Source organism: Geospiza fortis, unplaced genomic scaffold (assembly GCF_000277835.1).
Source record: "Geospiza fortis unplaced genomic scaffold, GeoFor_1.0 scaffold11, whole genome shotgun sequence".
NCBI classification, from domain to species: Eukaryota; Metazoa; Chordata; class Aves; order Passeriformes; family Thraupidae; genus Geospiza; species Geospiza fortis.
Window position 1 is genome coordinate 13,927,787 of NW_005054304.1, and position 26,772 is coordinate 13,954,558.

The 26,772-nt window shown below is 43.0% G+C and overlaps 1 protein-coding gene across 1 annotated transcript in view; it reads left to right on the plus strand.

The window, feature by feature from the left end:
* LEF1 (lymphoid enhancer binding factor 1) overlaps window positions 1-26,772 on the plus strand; it is a 77,512-nt gene that overhangs the window by 41,492 nt on the left and 9,248 nt on the right. The window contains exons 4-10 of the mRNA XM_031066492.1: window positions 6,203-6,335; window positions 10,292-10,382; window positions 12,630-12,713; window positions 14,557-14,679; window positions 15,374-15,536; window positions 18,203-18,310; window positions 21,939-21,987. Coding sequence (XP_030922352.1) covers window positions 6,203-6,335; window positions 10,292-10,382; window positions 12,630-12,713; window positions 14,557-14,679; window positions 15,374-15,536; window positions 18,203-18,310; window positions 21,939-21,987 — 751 coding nt within the window. The remainder of the gene's footprint in view (window positions 1-6,202; window positions 6,336-10,291; window positions 10,383-12,629; window positions 12,714-14,556; window positions 14,680-15,373; window positions 15,537-18,202; window positions 18,311-21,938; window positions 21,988-26,772) is intronic.

The window sequence follows — 26,772 nt, forward strand, 5'->3', positions numbered from 1 at the left end:
GCCATTCTGGCATTTTCCCAACTGCACTGTCCAAGGATTGGAGAAGGTTTTGAAAATTAAGCATAAAATTATCTCTGCTGTCAAGAGCCTAGAAAGAAGCTGGCTTTGGACATAAAACTCTTTTCTCTGAACAATGGTTTAGGGACAGGGGAGTAACCTGAGCGCTCTATATATTGACCTGGCTGCATCTTTGCAGAGTTGTCTATGAAAAGGGATTGTACAATTGCTCCCAGGGAGGTGGCAGATTGTGATTGGTATTACTGCTGGTGCTGATGAGCTTGTTTCCTCTACTGGTTTGGCCAAAAACTAGTTACCTCCTCCTTTTCCACTACTGGTAGTTTGCTGCAGCCTGTCCATGATGAACCCAGACGTGGGCCTGGTTTTGACATTGCTCCAAAATAACATTCTTCTTGATCTTGCATTTTTATTGCAACAGCTGGTAGGCAAAGGCATAAATACAGAGTTAGTTTAGCCATTAAAATGCTGTTGGTATTTTGACCAGACAGCTGAAACTGCTGTCTTCTGACTTTGCTGAAACCTTCAGCCAAAGGATTTTAGGGCTCCAGAAATGAGAATAGGGTAAAAAAGGGATGATTTTTTTTCTTGTCTCTTTAGATCAAGGTAGCCTCAAATTCTCCCACAATAACAGAACCATTTAGTCCTTTTATTTTGAGGTACTGCAATAGCAGTAGTGGAAGGGTTTGGAGATGTTTTGGTGGTGGGTTTCTTTTTTAAGGAGCTATCTGTTGTGTTTTCCCCCTAAACTTAATGCTTGCTGTCAAAAAGTTGAATGACCCCCTCTTTCAGGAGTGAAAGGGAATGCATGCATTTATTCACCCTTAAGTTGGTTTGTTTGTTTTGGTTTTTTTTTTAGTTGGCTTATTTTAGTCTTAATTGAGAAGACCATCTGCTAGTATCTGTAACCAATGCATAACTTACTGACAGGATAGGAAGAGTGGACAGGCTGGGGCCTTTTTTTGGCTTTTTAGAAGCAATTTCATGTTTAAAGAAAAGAGGAAAAATAACCAACCCAGCACCTCTTTGGATGTTGACGAGGGACGCTCGGGTCTTGTGTGCAGAGGCTTGCTTGCCTCATGGTGCTCTGCAAGCTCCCTGCCTGCCTGCGACCTCCTTTGTAGATGTGTGTCCTTTGAAGGGTCATTAATTTAATATCTTTCTCTGTGCAGCAGCTGGAACAAATGGTGGCCCCAGCTCCAGCAGGAGCTCCCAGCTGCCCGCCTCGCCCAGCGCTGACCTACAGGCATTTTTGCCATGGCTGTCTCAGGCTTTTTATAGTTTTTGCACACTTGTTGCATATAAGATACCTTACAGGTGTGGGCCTTCAGTGAAGCATTAGCTGGCTGTTTGGGGAGGGCTTGAGGTTTGTTTTTTTCTGGACTCTTACTTTTCTTCAGAAGCATTTCAAAAATGAGGGAAAACTTACTGGGTTCAGACTGAATTTGTGCCGCAGCATTTCACCATGAGCTCACCAGAGATTAATCTAAACTGTCTCACAGTGTGCTCCTCGGATGAGAGGGTAGGCACATGTCTGAAATGGTGAGTGGCTCTGTGAGTGCAGGTGCAGGACTGCCAGTGCAGGGCACTTGCAGGGGTCACCCAACCATGTGGCAGCAGCTGTGCCAGTGTCGCAGCCAGGGGATTTCTCACTCTGCTCCTTGCCCTGGCCAAAATTCCTGAGTAAGTTCAAGCTTTACCACTTGCAGACTGTGATTGCTGTTTGCAAGGGAAGTGTTTGCTGTTGTCCTGACCTGTTCCTGAGTTACTTTAACTCAGCAATGGCTTTAAACAGGTGTCTGGTGCATAGCAAAGCTCCTGCTGGGATAATGCCGACTGCTGGGTCAGGGACCTCTTCTCTGCAAACTCTTACCCTTTGCCCACCAACATTGTACTGGGGATTTTGGGGTTTTATTTCAGGTCAGTCATAAAACTGAATAGCTTCATCTTAGCCCTAACTGGCCAAATAATTTGGCTCCTGCTGTTTCCAGTACAGTTGTGTCCTTCAGGGGACTGTCCCCTGCCTGCACTGCCTCAGTTCAGCCTGAGAGCACATGCTTGGGAGAAATAAAAGATACCGACTAGGAAGACCAAGCTGATGAGGAAAAGTGCCCCAGGGAGGGCTGCACAGAGGCCAGCTCCCAAAGGATGCTGGTGTGGTCTGTGCTGCAAGACTGTGCTCTGGGACTGGATCCCTGGTGGCCGTGTGGTCTTTGAGAAGGAGACCAGTGAGGTTGAGTCACCCAGGTTGAGTCACCCAGTTGAGTCACTGTCCCTTTGAGTGCTGTGGGGCACAGCTGTGTGTCCCTAGGCCAACAGCAATAGGCTGTCCTTTGCCATTAGCCTTTAGTGTTTGTAACAGGTAACACATGCATGATAAGGTATCCTACAACAGAACAGGAGGTCTTCAGGTTGTAAACAACAGGTGCTCATTTTTAGTAATTTACTTTTTCCAAATTGCATATCTTGTGCTGTGCTGTATGTCCCATTTCCCTTACTTTCCAGGTCATGTGAAGAGCCTTAGGCACAGAGAATGGAACTTCACTGGTGTGGTAATGCACCATTTATGTGGCATCAGAGCTGTGCTAGGGACAGCTTCAACAAATGTTCAGCTTTTCCAGATTGTCTTGGAAATAAGAATAGAAATGGAAATTTAATCCTCATTCACTTTATTGTGGTTTTAGAAGCAGCTTGAGTGTGTACTTGCACCAAAATGCTATGTTTTGGTGGGTGGATGAAGTATAATTTCTGTAGTGAAATACTGAAGAACCTCACGTAGGACAGTGCATAATTATGTAATTGTCTCATTGAAGGCATGTGGACTGATCGGGTTTTGCAGATTTTCAGGCTGTGCTGAGGAGAAAAGGCACTCTATGGACCATGCCTGAATTAGATATAAATGTCACCAGTGTGCCAGGGAGAGCTGGTTGTGGGTTTGGTCAGCAGGTGCTCAGCAAGCCATGGGGAATGGAGTTCCCCCTGCATGGAGGTCATGTTTACCAAGATTGGATCTCTGTCAGTCTCTCAAGTGTTTCTGCATCTGTGTGCACTGTCTTTGGAGGACCTGGGCAGACAAATGTAGTAGGGATGCCATGTTTGTGGGAGGAGGCAGCCAGTGGGTGAAGACTGGGAAGCAGTAGAAGCAGCTCATCAGCACAGTTTTGTACCTCAGTGTGAGGTAGGATTTGGCCACGGTTCACAACCCTGGAAAGCACTAGTGCCCACTGGGAGCAGTAGATGGTGGAAGGGGCTTTGGCAACATCCCCAGTCCAGGTGTCCCCAGGGTAAAGGGCGCAGGGCAGTGTCCATGGCCTGGATGGGAGGGGAAAGGGTGCAGGGCAGTGTCCATGGCCTGGATGGGGTGCCTGGGGCCAATCCCTTCTGCAGCAGGGGATGGGAGGGTTGAGAGGGTGGCAAGAGGGGCATCCAGGTGTCTGCATATGAGGTCTTGGTCTCCTGCCCTGAACCCTCTCTGTGAGGAAGGCCCAGATAACCCATCTGGGTTGCCTGGTAGGGCAGATGCCATGGCAGAACCACTTCAAGTCCATAGAGCTTTTGGAAAATATGTCATCAGGCCTTTCTCCTCCTGGTTTCATCGTGCATGTGTCACCCTGTGTGTCCTCCTGCTGTCGATCTCTGTGGCCATCTCAGGGAGGCTCAGCCTCTGCCCAGTGAGCCCCCTGGCTCTGTTGTCTCGCTGGGGCGACCAGCAGGATTTAGCTGCCAGAGATCCCTGGGTCTGCCCAAAGCAGTGTGGGGCAGGCAGGCTGGGAAGCTTTGCATTATTGCTATTTTTTATTGTTACTTTTTTTCCCTCCCAATTTCTGGCTCTGCAGACCCCCAAATGCTCTTAATGGAGATATGGCCTGTTTATATGTTAATTTTAAGCCCGCTGACAAGCGGTTTGCTTTTCTCCTGACTTCTCACGGTTCCTTCGCCCGTTGAAAGCCGCTGCCATGGGCTTAGGGGATAAGGTGCCGAGAATTAGAAAATAAAATAAAATCTGCAGGATGCTGGAGAGCGAGGGGGTACAGGGATTGGCATGCTCCAAGTATAAATGGGTGATTTCTGAAAGCAAGGAACCCTGATACCAGGGGCGTGCATGACAATTACATCCAGTACAATACAAAATGTTAATTACTAAATTTTGAGAAATTAATGCTGATTAGCAGCTGTGTGTGTGTGTGACCTAAATACATCTATTGCTTATCTTTATTCATAATATACAGTTTATTGTTGATAAAGTAATGGCTGAATGGTGGGCTGGCCTATGAGTCTCATAGCTAAAGACTGAGGCCCAATTTGTAAATCGTCTGATATTTGTTGGCATCTGTTTTTTGTGGAATTTATATGGATGGGAAAGATGAATAGCAGTCTAAGCTATCCCCTTTACAACTCAACTCATAGGTATTATTGAGAATTCATATTGCGTTTATTATTTGGTCACAAAAATGGGCCTAATGCTTGTTGGCTTTAAAACACCTACTAGCGCTGCTTTCTCTCTCCATCTTGCAAAATATAAGACAAGGCCGAAGCTTAAATTAAAATCCTCAGGTTCTTATCTCTTTCCCACAGGAAAGCAAATCTGTGTTGAAAACCGTAAAATTAAGAGGAGAGCAAGGATAGCATAATTTAGCAAAAATTCATGGCACCAGATTCTGAGCTATATGACTGGAGGGATAGGTCAGACATTAAGAAGATACTGCCTGCTAATGCAAGTTCCTTAAGGTGGTGCTCTGGAAACAAGGAAAGCAGAAAATGCTGCACTGGTTCCCGTTTGCTTCCTTTCCTCTACTCCTACCAGCCTTAACAATAAATTGAGTTGTCCATTTAATAACCCATCTGCTTCCAGAAGTCCAGAAAAATCATGGACTTGTGCATGGAGCTATGTCTTAATGTCTGCTTTGTGCCAGAATTTCAATAGTGAACTCAATGAAAATTAATTTCATTGGCCTCTTAAATTCTTTTTCTTTTTTAATTCCTTATGTTTGACAGGTTGTCCTTGCTATCAGTGTGTCTGTCTGAAGGATAGCTTTATTTTTTTTGGGGGGGGGGGTTTTTAAAAGCCTGTTTGTTCTATAATTTTTTGTGCTAAGGGGCAAGGTAGAGTGGCAGGGCACAAATGAGGAGTTCCTGTTACATGCTGGCATCATCGCTGTGGCTCATCCCACTGTGGAAAGAGCAACTTGAGTTTTAAGCAGCATTAATAATGCAGGATTTCATTGGGATTGAGGAGTTCTGTTGTCTTGCAACCTTGATCTTAGGGAGTAATTTTGGACAGCATCCTTCTGTCGTGCTGCCTGCCTCCTCCCATGCACCTCTGAACTCCAGGAAGTGCTGGTGGGAAGTGTACATCTTGCCGTGCAAGGACATCACCTTATGGCACCCATTTCAGCACCCTTGTGGGCGTTTGTAGCGCTTTGAGTTCTCCTTGATAGAGTCAGAGGCCTCCCAGCTGTTCCTTGCGCTCCCGTGCCTCCCCTCTAACTGACCCTCTTTAGAGGCCACTGCCAACTGCTCATATATGAAATCAGCCTTCTAAGCGTGACCCTTCAGTTACCCAGTAGACAGACAAGAATTTTCAACCAGACTTTGTAAAGCTGCAAGCGAATTTGCTGTTCCTCTGGTGATGGCAGGGGTTTGTCCCAGCTGTGCCATGCCACAGCCATGGAGGAAGAGCAGTGGGAAGGAACAGGGAAGCTGATGAAGCTTTTAAAGCTGGAGATATGGCAAACCTGTCTTTAAGCCTTCTTTTTTTAAATGCTGTTCCTGTAACCAAAGGGTTTCTCCAGCCCTGCTGCTGACTCTGCTGTCCTTGGTGCACAGTGCCTGCCTGCCCAGCACGTTTCTTCTCCTGCCCTGCAACTCTCCATTTGCCATTTCCGCAGCCCTGTCTCAATGGCTCCCAAACGCCTTTCTTCCTGCTGCTGGCCCCCACCCATTTCCCTGCATTTCCTCAATATCTGCATCCCTCTTTGGGTGCCAGTGGTTTGAGAATGCCAATTCTGGCAGCAAACCTGCTTTCCATCCACTAGCCCCAATGTCATGTCTGTCCATCTGTTTCCCCCGCTTTAGTAATGCAAATATTTAAAAATAGCATTTTGGAAATGTTGGGTGGTTGGGGTTTTTTTCAAAGCAGAAGCCTCCCCTCGCTAACACAATTTAATTTTTTGTTCTTCTCTTGCAGTCCAACAAGGTGCCCGTGGTACAGCCTTCTCATGCTGTTCACCCCCTCACCCCTCTTATCACCTACAGCGATGAGCACTTTTCCCCGGGGTCACACCCATCTCACGTCCCCTCTGACGTCAGCTCCAAACAAGGTGAGCACAGTGGGGATGCAGGGTGGCCCTGGTGCCCTTTGTGCTGCTGACAGAGCCAATATTACCAATTTGTAATATTTTAGAGGGAGGCTTCCAGGTGCATATGCCCACTTTCAGACATGGTAATTCTGTCATGATGCTGATACTTAACTTGGCTGCTTAAATTTTTATGTTCCTTCTAATGTGATAATTTGGGCTTGCTTTTCTCATTAAAGTCTTTCAAAATCTCAGTAAACAGCAGCCAGTCTTCACCATCTTCTGTGGTGCCCAAGGCTTGCAGCATGCAAATACAGAAAGGGCAACTATCCCTGACATTCTCAAAAACAGGGGACAAGTGCTTCAGTAGTGGTGTTACTGAAAGCTTTTCTTTCACTTTATTTTATGTCCTTGTATTCTGGCTGTCCATATGTCAGTTAGCATAATCAAAGCATGGCCCATAAAACTAGTTTTGAGCCTGTGCAAGTAAAAGCTTTACAAATCCAACATTTTTTAACCTTCTTGTGGTGGGTGCCTTCTACAGAAAGCATCTTTTTAGATGTCTGAGTCATGGATGTCAGTTTTCTCTGCACCTCTAGGACCCCTTAAGGCAAACAAAAGCCTCCTAGATACACATCTGGGAATGTCAGACCAGCCCTGCTCAGGGTCAGTCTGCAGGCCCCCAGGGAAGAGTGGACAGTCTCCAAGGCGTCAATCCCAGTCTGTGCCAAGAGTTGCTGCCCAATACCCAGGAGAACACAAGGGATTCCTGGGAAGGGTGTGCTTGCTTGCAATGGGTTGCAGGAGCTGGGGAGGGATGTGATGGAAGCTGGGGAGGTGGAAGGGGATGGCCATCATGGGTCTGAGCCAGGGTTTGGTAAGAACCTGAGCAGAAAAAGCCTGCATGGGAGAGCTGATGGTGAGGAGGGAAGGAGAGAGAGCAGAGGCTTTACAAAGGCATTCACTGTAGTCTGGGTATCTCTGCATGGGCAGGAAGCCTGTCAGTGCCACAACTGGTCCTGGAGGGTGCCTCTCCCTGCCTCTCTCTGTGCTTGCATGTCCCACCGTGTGTTATGGCACCCATTTGACAAAATCCTGCAGCTCTGCTTTACCTGGGCACACATCCATATGCACAGTTGTCCCATTTATCTGAAGAGGCTTTTAGTCATCGCTGTTCAGGGAGAGAGACTTTTTTTGTTCTGTCTTTCCCTGAATGCCTAGGTTTTATTTTGGCTGTGCTATGGAGATAATAACATGGGCTACATCCAGAAAATGCTATGGCCTGGTGGCTCTGTGTGGGTTTTGCTGCTTGTTGGTTAGGTTTCGTTTTTTTTCTAGGGAGGGGGAATACAAAAAGCACTCTGCCTGGAAAGCCTGGCCTGTAAATACGTATACAATATCTGTTTCAGACTTGGAAGAAGCAAATGGAGACCTCCAGTCCTCATTTGTCTTCCTCCTTTGCATCAGTGCCGAGGAGAAGGATATTCACAGTCATTCCTTGAAATCCCAGGGGTGCCACACGATAAGAGAATGGGATTTCCACCTCTTGCAGAAGCTGGCTGTGACAGCTGGGGCACAACCCGCTGGTGCAGTTTGTGAGCTTAAGATGTTTCTGCTTACTGCATGCTGAGTTTGCCCTTCTGCGCCCCATCTTATTGCCTTTACCCCAGTTTATTTTTGTATTCCTGTACAGCAGATCCCAACTGAACAACATCTGGTTTGTTGGTTTTTTGTTTCTGCTGCACATCCTCTCTTCTGCTTCTTCTCTACCCTTTCCCCTGTCCAGCATCCCACCAGTCATGAGTGCAAGCCTACTGAGGGCCTCTGCCAGGAGGCACAAAGCTCATTGCCCTCTGGAGTTCCTGAACAGGCTCTTGATCCCTTTGCTCAGTGTCTGGCAAAGATGGAGATGGATGATGTGGATAATGCAGGCTGGAGACTACTGGTTTTGTCTGGGATGGTCTCCTTGATGTGTGTGGTCCTTCCATCCATACTCCCAGTTTCGGCGCCACCGGCGTGTGGGAGCAGCCGCAGTGAAGTAGCCCATGCAGTTGCTGCAAAGAGAGGATTTTTTTTTTCCTCAGGTCCTCTGCCAAACGCCTCCAACCATTGTTTCTGTCCTCGCCTCCCACTGTGGGTCTGGAACAAGGCACTGCCCTGGCGCCCTAGCCCTGGTGCCCTCCTCCCACCAAAGTCCTCTAACAAGGGGTTCCACAGCTTGCCCTCAGGACTGCCTCTTGCACCCAAGGCACTTTGGGATGGACACACAGCACCACCTTCCTAAAGGCAGTCAATTCTTTATTTTATTTTTTTAATTTTAATTTTTATTTAATTTAATTTTTTTTCTTAACCTTCTCGAGAGAACTTGCTTGGGAGGGCACTGGCCATGTGGTAGCTCTGTGTGCTCCTGAGGGTGCTAGGTGCTGGTAGCCCTCCATAACGGGCCAGAAGTTTTGGATCAGCCATAACAACTATGCATTAGTTCAGAGAGAACAGTGTTGTCTCCATGGGTCAGAACTGCAGATACTGGGGAAGGAGTGGCCCAGCTCCTTGTGCAGAACCTGCTCTGGCTGGGGCAAGGTCATGTCATCACTTCCAAGAGCATCAGTCATCATCAGAGATGTGAGAGATGAGACGCTGGGCTTCTTTTTACACCTTGTTTGGTTTTCTTTTCTTTTAACCACTCAGAAAGAGTGCTCCCTCTCATGTAAAAGCCCTGGGATATGTAAAGTGTTTCCTTTCCTGTCAGCTACCAGCTGTTTTACACCTTTGAAAAGACAGCTGGTCAGAAATTCGATCCTCACGTAGGTTGTGGTTCCAAGTCTGAAAATCCAGTTTTTTTGAGACAATGACACCACTGGTCACATGGTATTATTTTCTATGCTTTCCTGTACACGGTCCTGACAGATATTCTTCAAATCTTGTAATTAAATTCAGAAGATTTAAGTACAAACTGAGCAGGGGAATAAATCAGTAATATCAGTCTATAAACTAAGTCTCAAGGTAGCACATGCTCAGTCTTGGACCTTTGGAGTGTCACCATATAAATATTTAATACCCTTTTAAAGCAGCTGATTTAACATGTGAAGTAGACTTAACAATTCCTTCTGCTTCAGCCCCTCTTCCCCAAACACATTTAAATAAACCAATGTCTTTGTGGTCTCTGCAACTGTAATTCCATGTCTCCTGGGGGCACAAGGTTTAGGTGAAGAATGGAGACCACAGACCCTTTTGGGATAAGGATTAGCTTTAATCTTGAGGTGATTCTTGCAGTTGTAGGACTCTGTGTTCTGGGGAATGTGAGCTGATGGAGCATTCCTGATGGGACTCTTATTTTTCCATGAAATACTACCATTGCAAAACAGATTGACCTTGGAGCCCACAGGAGTCAACTTGATGAAGAGCTTAGTTGGAACTGGAGTGACAATTGGAAGCCAAATGAATCATATCAAGTGTGACCATTACAGGCCTGAAAATGATTCTTAATTAACCACTGATCCTCTGTGGTAGCAAGTTTCCAAAATCTGTGAATCCATAAGGGAACCCGTGAAAATATAAAAGTAGCAATTTACCTAATCTAATAGCTCTGCTGTGCTGTCTCTTTGACAACGCTTTATTTTCCCCTTGTTTCATGATGTGTTAGAAGAGGTCCTCAGGATCCTGTTGGGTTTGGTGAGACCATTGAGAGGACAGTAGCACCTAATGCACTTCACAGGAGATCTAAACTTGCACAGGTCCTTCCCCAATACATTTATTTCCTCCTTCCATGTTGTTTTTTCTGATATCTCCCTTTGAATTGCAGTATTGTGTGCAAATTGTTTTAAAGGTGGCCCGTGGAGCCTTTTGCTTTTAACACTAACCAAGAAGGTGTTATTCCTTATCCACAGCACTAGTTCCACTGTAGTATCAGCTGGGAACTGTAGGTCACATATGGAGTATTTTGAGGGGAAGCTCACTTGTTCTTCTGTGCTTTTTAACAGGCATGTCCAGGCATCCTCCAGCTCCTGATCTCCCTACCTTCTATCCCTTGTCTCCAGGGGGGGTTGGACAGATAACACCACCTCTTGGCTGGTAAGATTTTTTTTTAGCTTCTTTTCAGACAGGTGCATGTTCACACCATTCGCTATTGTTGAATCAATTACAGCAATCACAGTTGCAGCAAAATAATAATAATAATGTCATTCCAGTAAGAAATTGCTACTTTATTTTAGTTGAAAAGATGAAAAAAGTCGATCTTTGAAATTAAATGAATCTCTTTTTTCTGGACACATGCAGGAACTGAAGTGTGTATATTTCACTACACATACAGGAATTGAAGTGTGTAGATTTCACTTTGAAGTCTGTATGTTTCTTATGGCTCAGATTTGTGGCTCTTAGCTTTCAGAAAGATAGCAGCAAATGGTTCTCAAGTAATTAAATAAATTTTAATAAACCAAATTTCAATTACTGAGGAGAGGGGAGGTAAGAAAGAACTTTGAAGTGGGGGGGGGGGGGTAGATCTTGAAACTGCCCCAAATGGAGAACAAACTTTTGTAACCTGCTGCTCTTACAGTTTCTGTACAGAGAGAAGCCTCTGTCACTGGGAGATCTTGCTGCTCTTGCTAATGCTCTCATGATCTCTTGCTGCCACTCAGGGTGTCATTTTCCTTTTGGAGGAAATGTGGTATTTTTGGAGGAATAGATTTGGCAGGATGCTTCATGTCTGCTTGGGGTAGATATGTACTTGCCTTCAGTTCTCTTGGAGCAGGGAATAAGGCAACTCGGCCACAATTTCAGTGCTTTAGAATGTGTATTGTGACTAGTCTGTGCCCATTCAATGAGGGATACAGATTTTTTTATTTTTTAATGTCTCCATGGGAGGGAAACATGATCCGGATGAAAACAGGCAGGGAAAGTAAAGAGCAGAAGATGGTGAAATGTTGTATTGCTGGCATGTCTTTCAGGAAAGGCCACATGCCTTTTTGGAACAAATAATTAGTAGATATCAAACTAAAATATGGAAGTACCTGACCATCTATTTTTTTAATCTTTCACCCCCCCTTTCCCCATTCTGCTGCTTAGCTGATTCCTCACTTCCACTGCCACCAGGCAGTTGCTAGCATGCATTTTCCAGATGTGGTCAGTCATTTCTTCTGAATGGTTTGTCGGTGAAGAAACTGGGGGGAGGGAAGAGGGAAAAGAGAAAGAAGAGGAGAGACAAGATGCAACCTTACAAGGCTCAGGGATGTGTTCAGCAGCACTCACCAACAGTGGGACATACTCAGCTGTCCCTTATGCTATGGCTCCCTGCTGTGAGGTAGCACTGTTGAGACTTCCTTCAACTTTTTTTTTTTTTAATTTCCTCTTCCCTTTAAGCACTGTTCATTTCCAGTAATATGCTCCAAGAATGAAATCTGTGTCCTGAACCTTACAAAGGCCAGGTTCCATTTTTCCTCATCTGAGAGCCGATTGACCAGTTGATAGGCAACTGTTCAAAAAGGATTGATGTGTGTGGTGTCTCTCTGGCTGGTAGAGGTGTTTGGGCTGAACTGGTACTTGCTCACATTACCATCTCATGCTACTTCAGGGGGTTCATTGTAGTCATCAAGTAATCAAAACATAGTGGTGATGATAAAAATTAAAGACCTGAAGTGATGGATTGGTGGCAAAATATTCTGTATATGTGAGAGTGCAAAGGAGACAAAAACTTCACACAAGCTTCTCTTACTGGACTGCAAAGTTTGATCTTTAAGTAGTAAGATAGGCTTGTGTTACTGTGGGCTTTTATGTGGTTGGGTTGGGGTTTTTTTATGGAATCAGTTTCTACTTAGAAAAGCTGTCCACTTGTACCTCACTATAGCATATGCTAATGGAAAGAGTCCTAAATTTTCAAAAGACTTAATAAAACTGTTCAAAAGGCTTTTTAGCTTAATAATTCACCATCTGGTGTTCTCACTCTGATCTACAGTAGAACTATTCGATAAGATGCTTTTTTCCTAAGAGCTTGTTTGACAAATCTGATTCCAGTGCTTCTAAAACTAGGCGAGAGAGGGATGGAGATAGAGAAGTGTGCATGACTATGTGTGCCTTGGGGGAGGAAGGCTGGTTGTTTTGCTTTCCCTCCCAGTGGAAACTTAGATTGGGAATCTTTCAATAGCAAGGGAGAAAGTTCAAAGCATTTAAGCATTCATTAGTTTCATTAGCAGAACTCTTGAAAGTGTTAGCTCTTACTATTTATTTGTGACTAGTACTGAGTTCCCATCAAGAGTTTGTAACTCTAGAATAACCATTGAATACCATATCATATGATTGATGGGTTCCTTTCTTCTGTGACCTCAGGCAAGGTCAGCCTGTATATCCCATCTCGAGTGGATTCAGGCAGCCCTATCCATCCTCACTTTCAGTCGACCCTTCCATGTCCAGGTAGGTGTAGGAGGTGAATGACTGACTGGGGAGTAACTGCTGGCATTAGAGGGCAAGTTGCTCTTCTGCTTGCATCTTGGTCTGCCTTTGCTTGCTTTTCAGTCAGCTAAACCCTTATGCATACATTTTTATTTAACTTCTGTGTGTATATGCAGTTTGCCTGGATCCCACACTGGTCTCATTCAGCATTTTCTTGTCAGTCTCTGAAGTGTTGCAATGAGGAGCACTCAGTGAATTGTCAACAATTAATTGAGCTGTTTCATCTGAAATGAGTCATTAGTTCATTTCTAGATGCAACACATGGTGTTATGCATAGCATCCTTGGGTTTTGCTCATGTCAGTATGCACCAGGTGGATTGTCACTCTAGTCTGCATTCTCTAGTCCCAATTTCAAAGTTGTTGGTAATTAGTCTTGAATCACGTAGGTAATGCTCTGTGTGGAATCTTGCTCACAAGTAGGTATTTCACAGCCCAAAGCCACTAATGGCAGGAGATGCCAGCACAGTAATTGTACTGGTGTGTGACTCAGGCACTGTGTCTTTATGTCTAAGTGCAAGCAAGCAATGCTAATTGAGACTTGGCCATGACACACTCCAGACCTCCTATGCTCTGCTTTTGCATTCTAAAGACAGCTTCTGCATCCTGTGCTTGGTGTACAAGAGGTTGCAAAATACAATTCTTGGGGTTTTTTTCTGTCATCTGTAGAGAGACATCCTCCTGCACAGGGATTTAAGGCAGGCCACTTGATAAGTGGTAGGTCCTCTTACCTCTTCGTGTGTGGGCTCCTTTGGATTATCACTGTCCCTTCACTTCTTTACAGGGGAATGATAAGCATGTGCCTGTCAGGGTGATTGGGAAGAAAACACATTCTTTCTCCGTGATAAAATCACTTGATTTGGTTACAGGGCTTTGTGTTTCCTTTATTTTGATCACATGAAGGAAAAGGGCAGCAAGGAGACTAGGGAATGGTGAAAGGCTGGATGGCATTCCTTAGCCATCACTACTTCAGCAAAACTTTGGAGCATAAGCTTTTCATGTTAACAGTACTTTCCACCATTTAAAATACAGCATGCAGGTTTTCTGCTGCGCCTGAGCTTGCAATGCTCAGCATCTTCAAAATCTGTCTCAGCTGTCCTTGAGAACTACCTGGGTTAGTAGGGTGGGATTATTCAGTTAGTGGTATTTTGGTTTTATTTTTCATTTTCCTTCTTGTACAAATGAAAGGAAGCTTTAATTAGGACAAAAAAAATCTCTCCCTGCTCCCATCCTTCATCCAGGATGCAGGATTTTCAAAGTTTATTTTAAGCATTCAAGGTAAGAATAGTGGGTTCAGATGAAATGATGTTAAAATCTTTTACCTTAAGTTCCTTGAAAAGTAAAGAGAGCCATCAGGGAGTTCTTGAAAAGACTCTTCTTTCATTTTATTTGTTTCTGCATGGCAGTTTCCTCCTTTGCATTGGCTGGTGGTGGATATTTCAAGGATGTTTATATCTTGGTGTGGAAATACATTTTTTTTGGTTAAGAAATGTGTATTTTTATTGCTACACAGTGCAACAGTACAAATAATAAATATTTCTTGTGTGCATTGCTAAAAGCGTTTGTCTGAAAGGTAATAAAACAACTTCTCTACAACCAAAATGTTGACTCGTTTGTTTGTTTGTTTTTCTTGAATAATTGGGCTACAATGCACAAATCTTAGCCAAATATCTTTGGTGTGCTTTTTAAGAGTTGTCTTCATTGCAAGCTCCATAGCATTTGCATTCTTGGAGTGTCCTGCTGCTGTCATACATGTTTGATGCTATCTTCAGTGGGGTTACAGACCTTGCCTTGTTTTCTCTTTTAGGTTTTCACATCACATGATTCCTGGTCCTCCAGGCCCTCACACAACTGGAATCCCTCACCCAGCTATTGTAACACCTCAAGTAAAACAAGAACATCTGCACAACGACAGTGAGCTAATGCATGTGTGAGTCTGCCTTTCTGCTCTAGCCCTTGATGAATAAATGTTTGAGAACTCCATATGAAGAAGAGTCAAGGATGCTTTAAAAAAAGTGCCTTTCATGACCTCTTCGAATTTTAACTCTTCTCCTATAACTAAAACAGGGACTTTGGGCCGCTGTTTGATAGGGTAATGAAAAGCCATTTTTCATTCCAGTCCAGCACTTTTAAGCTGTTGGCAACAGTCATTTCCATTCAGCCATAATCATGGACTTGTCCAGTTGTGACTGGTGCTTGAGTGTGAACTCATGAACTTCTGCTGGAAAAGTTCTTACCTGCAAAATTCACTAGTAAAAAGCAGTCTCACTGCTTAGTACTCAAGGCAAAAGACCTAGGAAAGAAGGAGATGAGAAGCTATTCTCCTACCTGTGGCAGTAGTCTTTTAGGGTACCATGGATAGTCTTTCAAAAAGAGAATTGAGACAAGTTTGGAGCAGATTCACAGATTAAATGTTACTTGCTAGAGAATGTCAACCTGGTGTCCTCCCTGAGTATTAAACTAAAAGATATGAACGTGGATGGGACATGACCACTGAAATTCTCATTCCTACTACTTAAGTGCTACTGTAACCACAAGTTAGTAATTTGCCATTGGATCTTTCTAGGTTGAAGGCAAATTAATGCTTTTTTTCCTTTCCTTTCCCTTTCCCAACCACGTTTTAGGAAGCCTCAGCACGAACAGAGAAAAGAACAAGAGCCAAAAAGACCTCATATTAAGAAACCTCTGAATGCTTTCATGTTGTACATGAAAGAAATGAGAGCAAACGTTGTAGCAGAGTGTACTCTGAAAGAAAGTGCAGCTATCAACCAGATCCTTGGCAGAAGGGTATGTACAGCAGGCTTTGTGAGTGCTCACATGTGCTGCTAATTTGTGTTTCCCTTTGGCTGGATGTGAAGGCTGGCTTTCTGCTTGAGGTGATAACTGATGTGCAACTATCAAATTAGCCATAGAAGATAAAACATGCAACAAAAATAAAAACAGTATCTTGATTTTCTTTTTTCAGCATTAGCAACATCATCAAATTTGTGTTTGTTCCACTCACGTTATGGTGTCAGTATCTCAGAAGTGAAATACTCTCAGTCACACATAGAAGGAGCATTCTAATCACATTCTGGGTCTTCCCTTAGGATAGTGTCCATCAGGGCAGGAAGGGATCATTCAGAGATGAACACTGGATGCCACTGGAGATGAAACTCAAAAGTGAATATAACGTGGTCCAGTTGTAGCCATGCAGGTTGGTCATGTAGTCCAACATCTGCACAAAGCAGGTCCAGTTACATGAGGTTGCTCAGGAACCTTCCCAGCCAAGTTTTGAATATCTCTGAAGCCATCAGCCGTGTACTGATGATCCCAGTTCACGTAGCAGAGCCATGCTGAGCGCTGTATACTTCTGTGGCTTGGTAGGTGTGTTTTGTACTTTCCACGCTCACAAAAAACCCTATGCAGGCCAGCTCACAGTACAGCCTTTGTGCTCTCTGCCAGCGTTGTTCTTCCAAGGGAAGACAGCGGAGGTAAATGCCCATTTTGCAATTGACTCCCAGAAATGAGGAAAGGGGTGACTTCTGTATCAATCTGAGTTTGAGTAGGGATTATTCAAATTCCCAGTGAATACCTCCTTTTGATCACTGACCAAGGCAGTATTGAGAGGCACTGTGACTCTCTGAAAACCCTGTACTTTTAAGTGGGAAATCTCTACATGACCTTAAAGTGCTCCTTTTACATTACAGTTGGAAGACTTTCCCCTCCAAACAGAGCAGAAATCTACTGGTACTTGTCCCATTTCATGCAGTCTTCTGCTTTCTGTTGTTCTTGTTACCTTCCCTTAAAGGACATCTTGGTGCTTGCCTTTTCCATGCTTTCATGCAAGTCTCTAGGATCATGTATGGGCCATTTGCTTAAGAGTTGGACTTGATGATCCTTGAGAGTCCCTTCCAACTCACAGTATTCTGTTATCTGTGAATTACCCTTACAGGTGATGGCAGTCCCAGATGACTGATCTTAGCTGCTTAGTGTGTCAGCCTTGTTTTCTTGGCCTGAACCAGGGCAGGGCCATATTTATCTCTGTTTTGGTAAGGAATCAGCCTCAGCCTTGTGTGTTTTTATTGCAGCTTGGACTCCTCTTTTCAAGTTACTGTTCTACATGAAAGTACCTCAAATTCCACTTTTCCTGTGGTGCAAACAAGGCATGAGTTATCCAATGCAATTGCTGGGGCATTAATTATTGTCAAGTGTTTTGTGTTCAGTCATCCTGGTCATTATTTACCCTGTGCTGTGCCAGAGGAGGAACCACCTCTGTTCTCATGAGGTGACACTTTGCATGCTGCTGGGCTCTCTGATGCCACAGCATTGTGTTCACCACCTTGCAGTTTTTGAATGTGCCTGTGGAATTTGAGAGTTGCAGACAGGCTGAGCTCCTGTGCTCTCAATAACACATCCAAATTGCCAAGTCAAGGCAGACAAGAGCCATCCTCTGCTGTGTAACCAAACAACATATTAAATGATACAAATGTGATGTGATCTGAAATCTTAGTTCTGTATGTTAGTCTTGTATGAATGTCTTAATGATTGTTTTGTTTATCTGGTTTTTAGATTTTTTTTTAATAACTTCTTCTCTCCTTACTTCCCCATGGATGTTGTCAAACAAGAAGATGCGTCTAATGCTGCAGCAGTGGAACTTAATTCTAAATAAAAGGCCTTTACTCCTTCTGGTTCAGGTCTATGATAGATGTTTCAACAAGAACAAAATTATTAGATACTAATGTAGCCTGGTACCTTTCCAAATGTGCAGGTTGTGGGGTTTTTTACTTGCTTTTTTGGGGGGTATTTTTAAGTACATGAAACCAGGAGATTTATTCCTGCTTGGCTACAAAGGTCAACTCATATAATTTGTAAGACTGTAGTTCTGTAATTTTGTTATCTTTGAAACTTTTGTAGTTGTCATTTCCTTTTTTAATCAGAAAGCAGGTACCTTAAATTTCAATACTTAGAAGTTGATTTTGGAACAGGTTTGCTGGTGCACAGAAAGCCTTCTGTGTTGGCATTGAAAACTTGTATCTAGGGGCTGCTTGAAACCAAGACAGCAGACCCTTCTGTCAAGGGGAGATTGCTGCCCTTTAAAAGCAGCACAAACTCCCTCAATTCTGTCAGGAGCTAAAGGCTGGGTTTTGTTGTTGTTTTCTTGTTGGGGTTTGCTTTTGTTTGTTTGTTGTTGGTTTTTTTAAGTAGTGTTGGGAGAGAACGGTTCTGTGAGCAGGTTATTTGGTGAGCCCTGTTTCCATAAATAATTTTGTCTTGCTCAAGGCACTTGGCAGTTGCAGAGCTGACAAATGCCTGAAAGTCGTTAATAAACACAGATGCTTGTAATTGCTAATGAATTTCATTTTTGCAGTGGGGAAGGACTGAATCAAAGTCACTAAAACACTTGCTCAAGTCATCTGTTGCCTAGGTATAAGCTAGTTCCTAGTCTAAAGGTGTGTTTATTTTGTTTGCAGTGGCATGCTCTCTCCCGTGAAGAACAAGCAAAATATTATGAACTAGCTCGTAAAGAAAGGCAGCTACACATGCAGCTTTATCCAGGCTGGTCTGCAAGAGACAACTATGTAAGTCACCCACTTGAAGGTTCTTTTTTAAAATTCACTTTCTTTTTCTAACTTCTAAAATTATTATTGTTTCTTATTTTCCTCTATAACTTGTGGAAAGTTCTGGATGAAGAGATGGTGAACATACATACAACATAAACCTTATATTTGTTTTCACTTCAAGCACCCAGAAAACTTGGTATTTTGTTGTTGAGACGCTTCTTACAAAATCCACAGTTTTTGAGGGGAAAAAATAGCATGGAAAGTTTTTTTCCTAAGACAATGGCCAGTACTGTCTGGAAGCTCATGTTGTACTGTACAGCTGTGCATTTTCCCTCATTTTCTATCTGATAAATTATTATCCAGTAATCTTTCTTAGACCGGAGAAAAAAAGGGATGTTTTATTTTCAGGAGAACTGCAAGCCCAGGGGTCTCAAGGCAGACTAAACTTCAGCTGAAATTAATTGAGAATGGTCCATGTGTGGAAATCTTGTATAAGTAACCTTCATGATAGAGCCTACTGTTATACATATACACACACATATATATATATGTATGTGTATGTATATGTTAAGAAGTTTTCTTACAGTTACTCTTGTTTTATAAGTAAATATCAAATAGGCCACACTGCATCGTTGCACTCTGGTGCCTACAGTGAGCTGTCAGTGTAGCCAAATGTGATGATATCAAACTCAGAAGCTGCAGTCCTGAGAGACTGATCCTAACCTGAGATCTGAGCTCCTTTCTGTCCCCCCATTAGATGTGACACCATCTACTGGGACAGGAAATGTACATGCTATATCTGGCTCAATTTTCCTTCTGCATTAGGGGGACAGCAATTTTTCTCTACTTCAGTGATGTCTTTGGACATTGAGGATTGAGGTACCTAAACACAGTGTTAACAGAAACTAGAAACTAGCAGAAAATGCATTGACACAGAAACTATGTGATTATCTCTGAAGGAAATGCCCTGGTCTTGCTGACATGCATGCCCAGTTTTGTAAGCACAGCCACAACTGAAAGCCCTAGTAGCTTCTTTCTGTCCTTTTTATACAGCCAATAAACTGTCCTGACACTACACAGGTAGGGTTTATTTTCAGTAGCCAGACCATGTCAACAGAGCTACCTTGAAGTATAGCTGTGAACAAACAGGGCCTTAGGGAAAGACTCCCTGGAAACAAGAGGGTTTAGCTTGTCTCAAATTGACTTGCTGGAAAATCACACCACTTTGGAGTCTTGTCAGCTCGTGCTTACTGGACATCAGGCTTCAGGATGGTCCTGTGCTGTTTGGCCATGTTGGCTTTGAGGACCCTGTACTCTGCCCCAGCCTGTGCCACACAGCACGAGCAGCAGACCTGCGCTTTCTGAAATGCCTCAACAGACATGTGGAGAGTGTGAGGTGGCACGTATGAGTTATCTCTTTGATGTGCTTCCAGCCTACATCCTGTGTGGAAGTATAGCTCTGACATACTCCAGTCCTGTATGTTACAATGAAGAACTCTGCTAGCTTCCTCCTGCAGCCCTCCCCTCTGCCTCTCCAGGAATGCACACACTCGGCAGTGGTGGTCAGACAGTGATCATAGGAGAGCACAGTTTATCACTGAAACCTTTTCAGATATATGGCATCTTTTTTTTTCTCTTTGGTTTTCCTAACTTAGGCAGTCAAAAAGTGAAATTTTAATTATTTATCACAGGTATTACTACAGTGTTTTCAGGGTTGGAAGTTACTTAGGGATGGTTCTTCTGTTTCACAAAACAGTACAAGTGAAAAAAGTGTACTGTTTGGCTTTAGTTCTTCTATTTTTGTTTGCCTGGTTTTAGGAATTTTGCCTGATTTTAGGAAAATCGAAGAAAATGTTAAACATTGTTATTCAACTGTTGAAACTATCTTTTTCATATCTTTTTATTACTGATACCCAAAGCAGTCATGCAAAATTGTGTGATAGACATGAGAAGCAGAATGTTTTCACAATGTGAGGGTCGATGTGTGCTGCAGTTGTCAGAAACTATCTTACTTGGAAATGCTGACAACTAGTTTTCAGCCCAGCCTTCTATTTGTTCACTTGTGTTATCTCATAGGTAGATCTCAGATCAGCTTTCAGTTTATGTTTTAACACTTGAAGTCAGCCTGACATAGAGAATTAAACAAATTTTCCTCCCATGACTTTTCCATGTTAACATCTGCACTAATGCACTTTCCTCTCAAAAAAGCATTGCCTTGGTGCCTAAGTGATAAAGCATATTGCTGGGAGCTCCCCAGAGCCCTTGAAATGTGTTTTCCAACTTCTAGTCTTGGTCCTGACTTTGGAATCTTGCACACAAGGCATTGGCCAGCCCAGTTGCCAGCCTTGGGATAAATAAGGACAGGAGCTTGAGAGTCAGGCAAGCCCAGAGTCAGAGAGGAGTGGAGGCTACTTAAGTTCATGTGCTGGAGCTTCACCACAGCCTGTATTTGGAGTCCTCCCTTGCTGTCCTATCAATCAGTGAGCACTGCAGGGGTTTGAGGTGGTTTCTCACATCACCTGCTGTCCATCCCAGTACTTTGCAGAGCCAGCTTGTGGAAAGATGTGTCCCAGAACCTCTGCCCTTCCCCTCAGAGGCCACTGTGTGTGTTTGGCATGCTCTGTGCTGGGAGATGCAGCTGCCAGCCATGCGAGTGGGGGCCAGAGGATGGACAGCAGGCTGCAGCCCTGCTCACAGCAACTGCACCAGCCTTTGCCAGAGTTCATCTGTTGCAGCCTGTCTGGAGGCTTCTTTAAAATATAAATGGATATGATTTTTTCTTAAAACACACACAAAAAGTTTTCACTGATTATAGAGGGCAATAAAGATAAGACATATAGAGGAATATCAGTGGTGGTTAGGGTGATGCAAGATGATTGAGGTTTAAAATTGTGGGTCTAAGCTGACCTTTTGTTTCAGTTCACAGACTGTGTGAAGCAGGAGCTGTGGCCATTTCCATAGAATGGGGGTGCAGGAGAAGGCTGAGTGTGTAGGTTGGCAGGCTGTGGCCAGTGTGGTCTCTCAGAAAAGACAGCTGCCAGGCATTTATTTGTGTTCTGCACTTCAGCCATGTTAAGGGTGCTCTGCTGTACAGTCTCTGCTGTTTGGTTATTGCAGAGCATGCTCTCCAGGCACAGCCACACCAGCCTTGGCTTTTGTTCAGGTACCAGCATTATCAGAACAGTTTTTGTTGGCTGGTTTGCACCCTGGGGACAAGTGATGGTCGTCCTAGGTACTTTCAACACCCTGTCTGCTCCTACCATGTATGACAGTGTAAGTATTGGAATGTGTGAAGAGTTCTTGTAAGAGCCATAAATTAGGATATCAACATACGTGTCATCAGATTATTGAGCGTGAGAAGTCTTTTCAGTGCTTGCGGCTGCCAGTGTTAGTTGAAAAACTGCCAGAAATTGTAATTCCATGTGGATAGAAATATATGTATTGCTGATGTGCATATTTCTCCATAGATGCTCAGAGCAAACTTTGTTACCATTGAACTAGTTAAAATTGGGATAGAAAAGCTACCCTGAAAATAATTGGGTTTTTCTCTAATATTTTCAGTGTCCAGATGACTTTTGCTGTGAGGTAAGTGACAAAAAAGAAGTTCTGTGAATGTAATGGCATGATAAAATTTCCTGTTTTTCAGGGGAAGAAAAAGAAGAGGAAGAGAGAAAAGTTGCAGGAATCAGCATCAGGTAGGCCGTGACCACCTCTTACTTGCCCTTCACCTCAGGTATATTTTAGAAACCAGGGCTTGCGCTATTTAATTTTTACGAGCTTTTGTCTAACACTTGCTTCTGATGGACGTTTTAAGATATTTCACTTGGAATGTAAGCTTGTGAACATGCACACAACCCATGCCTGCTTTCCCTTACACCTTTCTGAGCAGCAGTCCTGATGGCATCAACATCTTTGGCTGAACTTACGCATTGCTGCAAACCATGTCCTGTTTTACCTTTGCTTTTCTCCTCAATCTGTGCTGTATCATCTTTAGACTTAACTATGGCTCAAATACTGTGTGGTATTTTTGGACACTGGAAGCTTTACACAGACCTTTTGTAGTAACTGTATTTTATCTCACTGTATTTTACATTTCTTTGTACACTAACAGCTGCCTAGTAGGTTGGCTAAAAGCATCAGTGAGGTCTCCTCTTTGTCTTTAAAATATATATAAAGAAACACCCTGTTTTCCCCAACAAAAAATGGCTGGTATAAGAACCATAAAAAAAACCAAACAACAAAACCAAAAAATACACACAAAAAAATTCCATGTAACACTGTAGCAAACAAACTTACTTGGAATGTGCAAAAACTCTGTAACAGAAATTTGTTAAAGGAAAACAATCTTCTACAGGTACAGGCCCCAGAATGACAGCTGCCTACATCTGAAGCATGGTAAGAACATCTCTAAAGCTTTCCTGCTGATAAAACTGAATTGTAAAATATGGCTTCTTATAAATTTTATGCAATAATATGGATTTAGCAAAAATTGCAGAACTACCATATCCCAAAGCTAATGTTACATTGATTACTGATGGTTTTTATACCGGCTATCTATTAGGTGTTCACCATTTCACTGCTTAACCATAATATTTTCAAATTGATCACACCTCACTGACTCAATGCAAGTCTGCCTGTGAACCAGGGATGGGTTTATTAAGTGGTGCAAGCCCTCCCAGACTGTCACAGCTCATAAGAGCAGGGTAGACGCTGGATTTGAAGCACATTTTATGTCCTGACATCAACAAGATTCTGGCTGGCTGGGTACACTTTTAAAAACAATTTATTCACCTGTATACTAACAAAACACCTGCTAAGAAAATGGGACTGTATTTCAATTGTTTCAAGAATTTTTCCCACAGCTGTAACAGTGGTATTTCATGTGTGGTGCAGGTTGGGGTTTTTTGTGGTTGTTGTATTTCCAGCATGTGTTTTCTTTCTTTATATCATATTACCTGCACTGAGGGTGGAATGCCTAGTGATTCCACATGTGCAATAACACCATCTAGTCAGCTTGTGAGTGCACACAGTACCACAGTGAGATTCTAATTTCTCAGTGTCTGTGTTGGAAGGCTGGTCCTTCTCTTTCAGCGTGATGTATTTTCTAGTAGGAATGGCATTAATTTGAAGTAATAGTAGCTTCTAAGCTACTAACCCATATTGCACTTGGAAGATCCCCAGGAATTCCAGGAATCATGCAAAAAAACCAACAAAACCCCGACTTTTCCAAATCACCTACGTGCTGTATGAGAAATGGGCTCTGTCCTCTTCCTCTGCCTTGTTTGGCCACAGATTCCCTGTGGTACTCAAGAGCAGTCAGCAAAGCAGGCTCCTGTTGGCCTTCTGCTCTGCTTGGACTTCCAGCCTGAGAAAGCCAACTTCACTTTGCTGTGTGCAGTGTGTCAGTCAGCAGTCAGCATGATTCAAGCCTCTTCTGAAGTTATGCCATTATGCTGGTTAGTCTAAACTTAAGACAAGACTTTGGTGGTTTGTTTGTTGGGTTTTTTTACGCTGAAGTAAAGTGAAAAGACAAAATGTGTGCTCTTTTTTTCTTCCTAATAAGCAGAAGTTTTTCAGGCAAGCAGGCGGTCTTATCCTTTGCAATGTGCCTGAGTCATGCTGCTTTGAGATGTGGATTGTGGTGTTGGGGTTCTGTAGCCTATACAACAAATGTAGCTGTAAAATATTGTTACTTAGAGCATTATACCTATTGCAAAATAAAGTGCTTTAACCTTGAGTTTTATAATTGATATTTCAGCTTAGTTGCCCAGGTCCATGACTGTTGTGAATATTTTTCACTTTGATCTTAACACAGTATCAGTAGGCAAAATACCCATAATTTTATCTGAACTCATGCAGAGTATTTGATTGGGATTGGAATACAACTAAGGTTCAAGTGACAGCGTAAAAACAGGAAATATTTGGTTTCTTGGATGCCTTACAGTCTTGCCTATGCTGACCTACTTTTGTTGGAGATTCTCTGCATTTTCTGTATTACAGGTTGAATGTTCTGAGTGTGGAGGTTTTTTCTCTCCCTTTGACCTTTACACTGCTGCCTTCCTGTGTCCTCTTAGGCTTTGTAACAGTGTGGAAACTGTTGGCAATATCTGTCTGTCTTCAGGCAATTTGTAACAGAGTCTGAGAACAGTAGTATGTTCTTCAGGGAAGGGGAAGTGTGCTGTTGACTCCATATACGCATGTGAAGGCAGCCTCTCTAAGTGTTTCATGCTGAGTGAATGATCTGCACTGGAGATGTGCAGATGTGCTCTTGCTGGAAGCAGATGCACAGAATGATTTAGGGAACCTGAATCAACCAGACTTCAAAGTAAACTTCTGAAGGTTAAGGCTCTTGCCCTCTGCAAGCCTAATCCAAAGAATGTTTTGCCCACAAGCATAATATCTTACCAGGCCCACAGCAGAGCTGTTGTAGTCTTTACTGGATGGAGATAATAAGTTTGGGAATAGCTTTCTTACTCGTATGGATGGTGTAAGGAAGAGGGAGAAGGAGGGTGGGAGGTCTGGGAAGGAGACAAGCGTTCTGTTATCTGAGAAGAATCAGAAATGAGTAGGTGGCAAGACCAAAGAAAGAATCTCAAGATCAGCACAAAGGAGATCAACCAGGGCTGTAATTACAGTGATGTAAGTGAGAAGGATGAAATGGTGGGAGGGTTGTGTGGTGGGATGTTCAGAGGAAAGTAACGGAAGAGACATGCAAACAGACATGATTTAAGATACTGTGAAAGTTTTGGGTGTAGGGTTTTTGTTGGGTTTTTTTTTGTCCATGAACATTCAGCAAGTAACTGATTTTAAAGGTGGACCTCTAATCCTGCTTTATGACTTGAACATGATTAGAGTGGTAAAGTCAAGGTGGTAGCATTATGTTTCCCCCTTTCCAAGAGTTGTACACAGCGGGAGGCATCTTATGGCTTCACTGCTTAGGATTGAACTGAGTTCTGTGAACTCCAACCTACTGAATGGCCAATTTGTAAAACACTTCAGAATGCCCTAGGAATACTATGACCCTCTGCACCAGTCTTTGCTATATTATCCTGAGTTACTCCAAAGTGTGTCCTTCAAGAGTTGTGGAACTGTCCCAGGAAGGATTTTGTTTGCAGTTGATGTGGCCCAACAAACTCTTTGAAATAACTTTGATTTATTGAAGAAATAAGTGTTATTTATTCTCTTATTTTGAAATCAACCAAGAGTCGAATTAAACCTGATAATGCTAAAAAATAAATTGAGATGAGGCCAGGGAGGGAAGGGGAAATGAGAAAAACTAAGATAAAGGACAATGTAGAGATCACCTGTTGAGCTTTCTGAAAGGTGTTTTTTTTTTTTTTACTTTAAGCACAACCTTCTAGGGGATTTGTAAATAGAACCAATTCTGTCTTGGAAGTGGAGATTTCTAATTTCCTATCCAGTCTGACTTCTGGAAGAAAAAACCCAGTGATTTTTAGCATCTCATGAGTATTTTGAAATCAGCAAGAAAATAGAAGGGTACTAAGAAAAATTCCTCATTGTTCTGCAGCATGGAAATACTTAACTTCTTATGACTTGCTCTGTACAGAACTCTAAAAGGCTCATCATTCAACATATGGCAGGATGCAATTGGGAAACTACATAATTTAACATTGTGTTTTGGCATATCTTCAAGGGCTAAAAAGAGCGATAGAGAAGCTTAATAGACATCTGAAAACCTGTGAGAAGTTTATTTGTGGCTTGCAAAATTCCATGACAATTAGCATCTACATTAGCAAAGCTTTCAAAACCAAGAAAACTTGACTAATACTGATTTGCAATCAGAAGTACTTAAAAGGATCAGATTAAGACCATTTAACTTTGAACAATAAATTATCTTAACATTTCAAACTTCCTATGTGGAAATTTGAGCCAAATTTCAGCGCAGAACTGATTCTTGGGCCGTAGTTTATGACTGGATTATGTTTTCCCTATTACGTAAAAATAAACTGGAGTGAGGCTGTGAAAGCAGATTATAAAGTGGACCAGTCCACAGCCAGAATAGTGTGGAAGTGTCTGATGACTGTGGTTGTGGTTGACCATGGGTTTCTGGCCAGCATCGGAGAAAGGAGATGCAAAGAGGATGTGGTACCTTCCTTTCTGAGGCATGTTTTTAAACCTGGGTTGTCCAGTGCTCTTGAAATTGCTGAAACAAATGCTCCACCCCTTCCCATAGCCCTTGACTGCTCAGAAGCTTTAAACAGAGCTTGGAGAACTTGCACAGAAGTTAGTCTCTGTGAGAATGTGTGTGGTGATGGTGGTGCAGAGATTTGTCCTGATTTGCTTTAAAAATTGTTTCCTGTGTGACCCATATTTTCCTATTCCCCATTTGCCTATGAATAGTGGCCTTCAGCACAGGCAGAGGGACAGAATGACCAGAAGAAAATTTTCTGGATCAAAGTATTTGTATTATTTCAGATAGGTATAAAGTTTCCATAGAAAACAAGTATAGCCCTCAGACA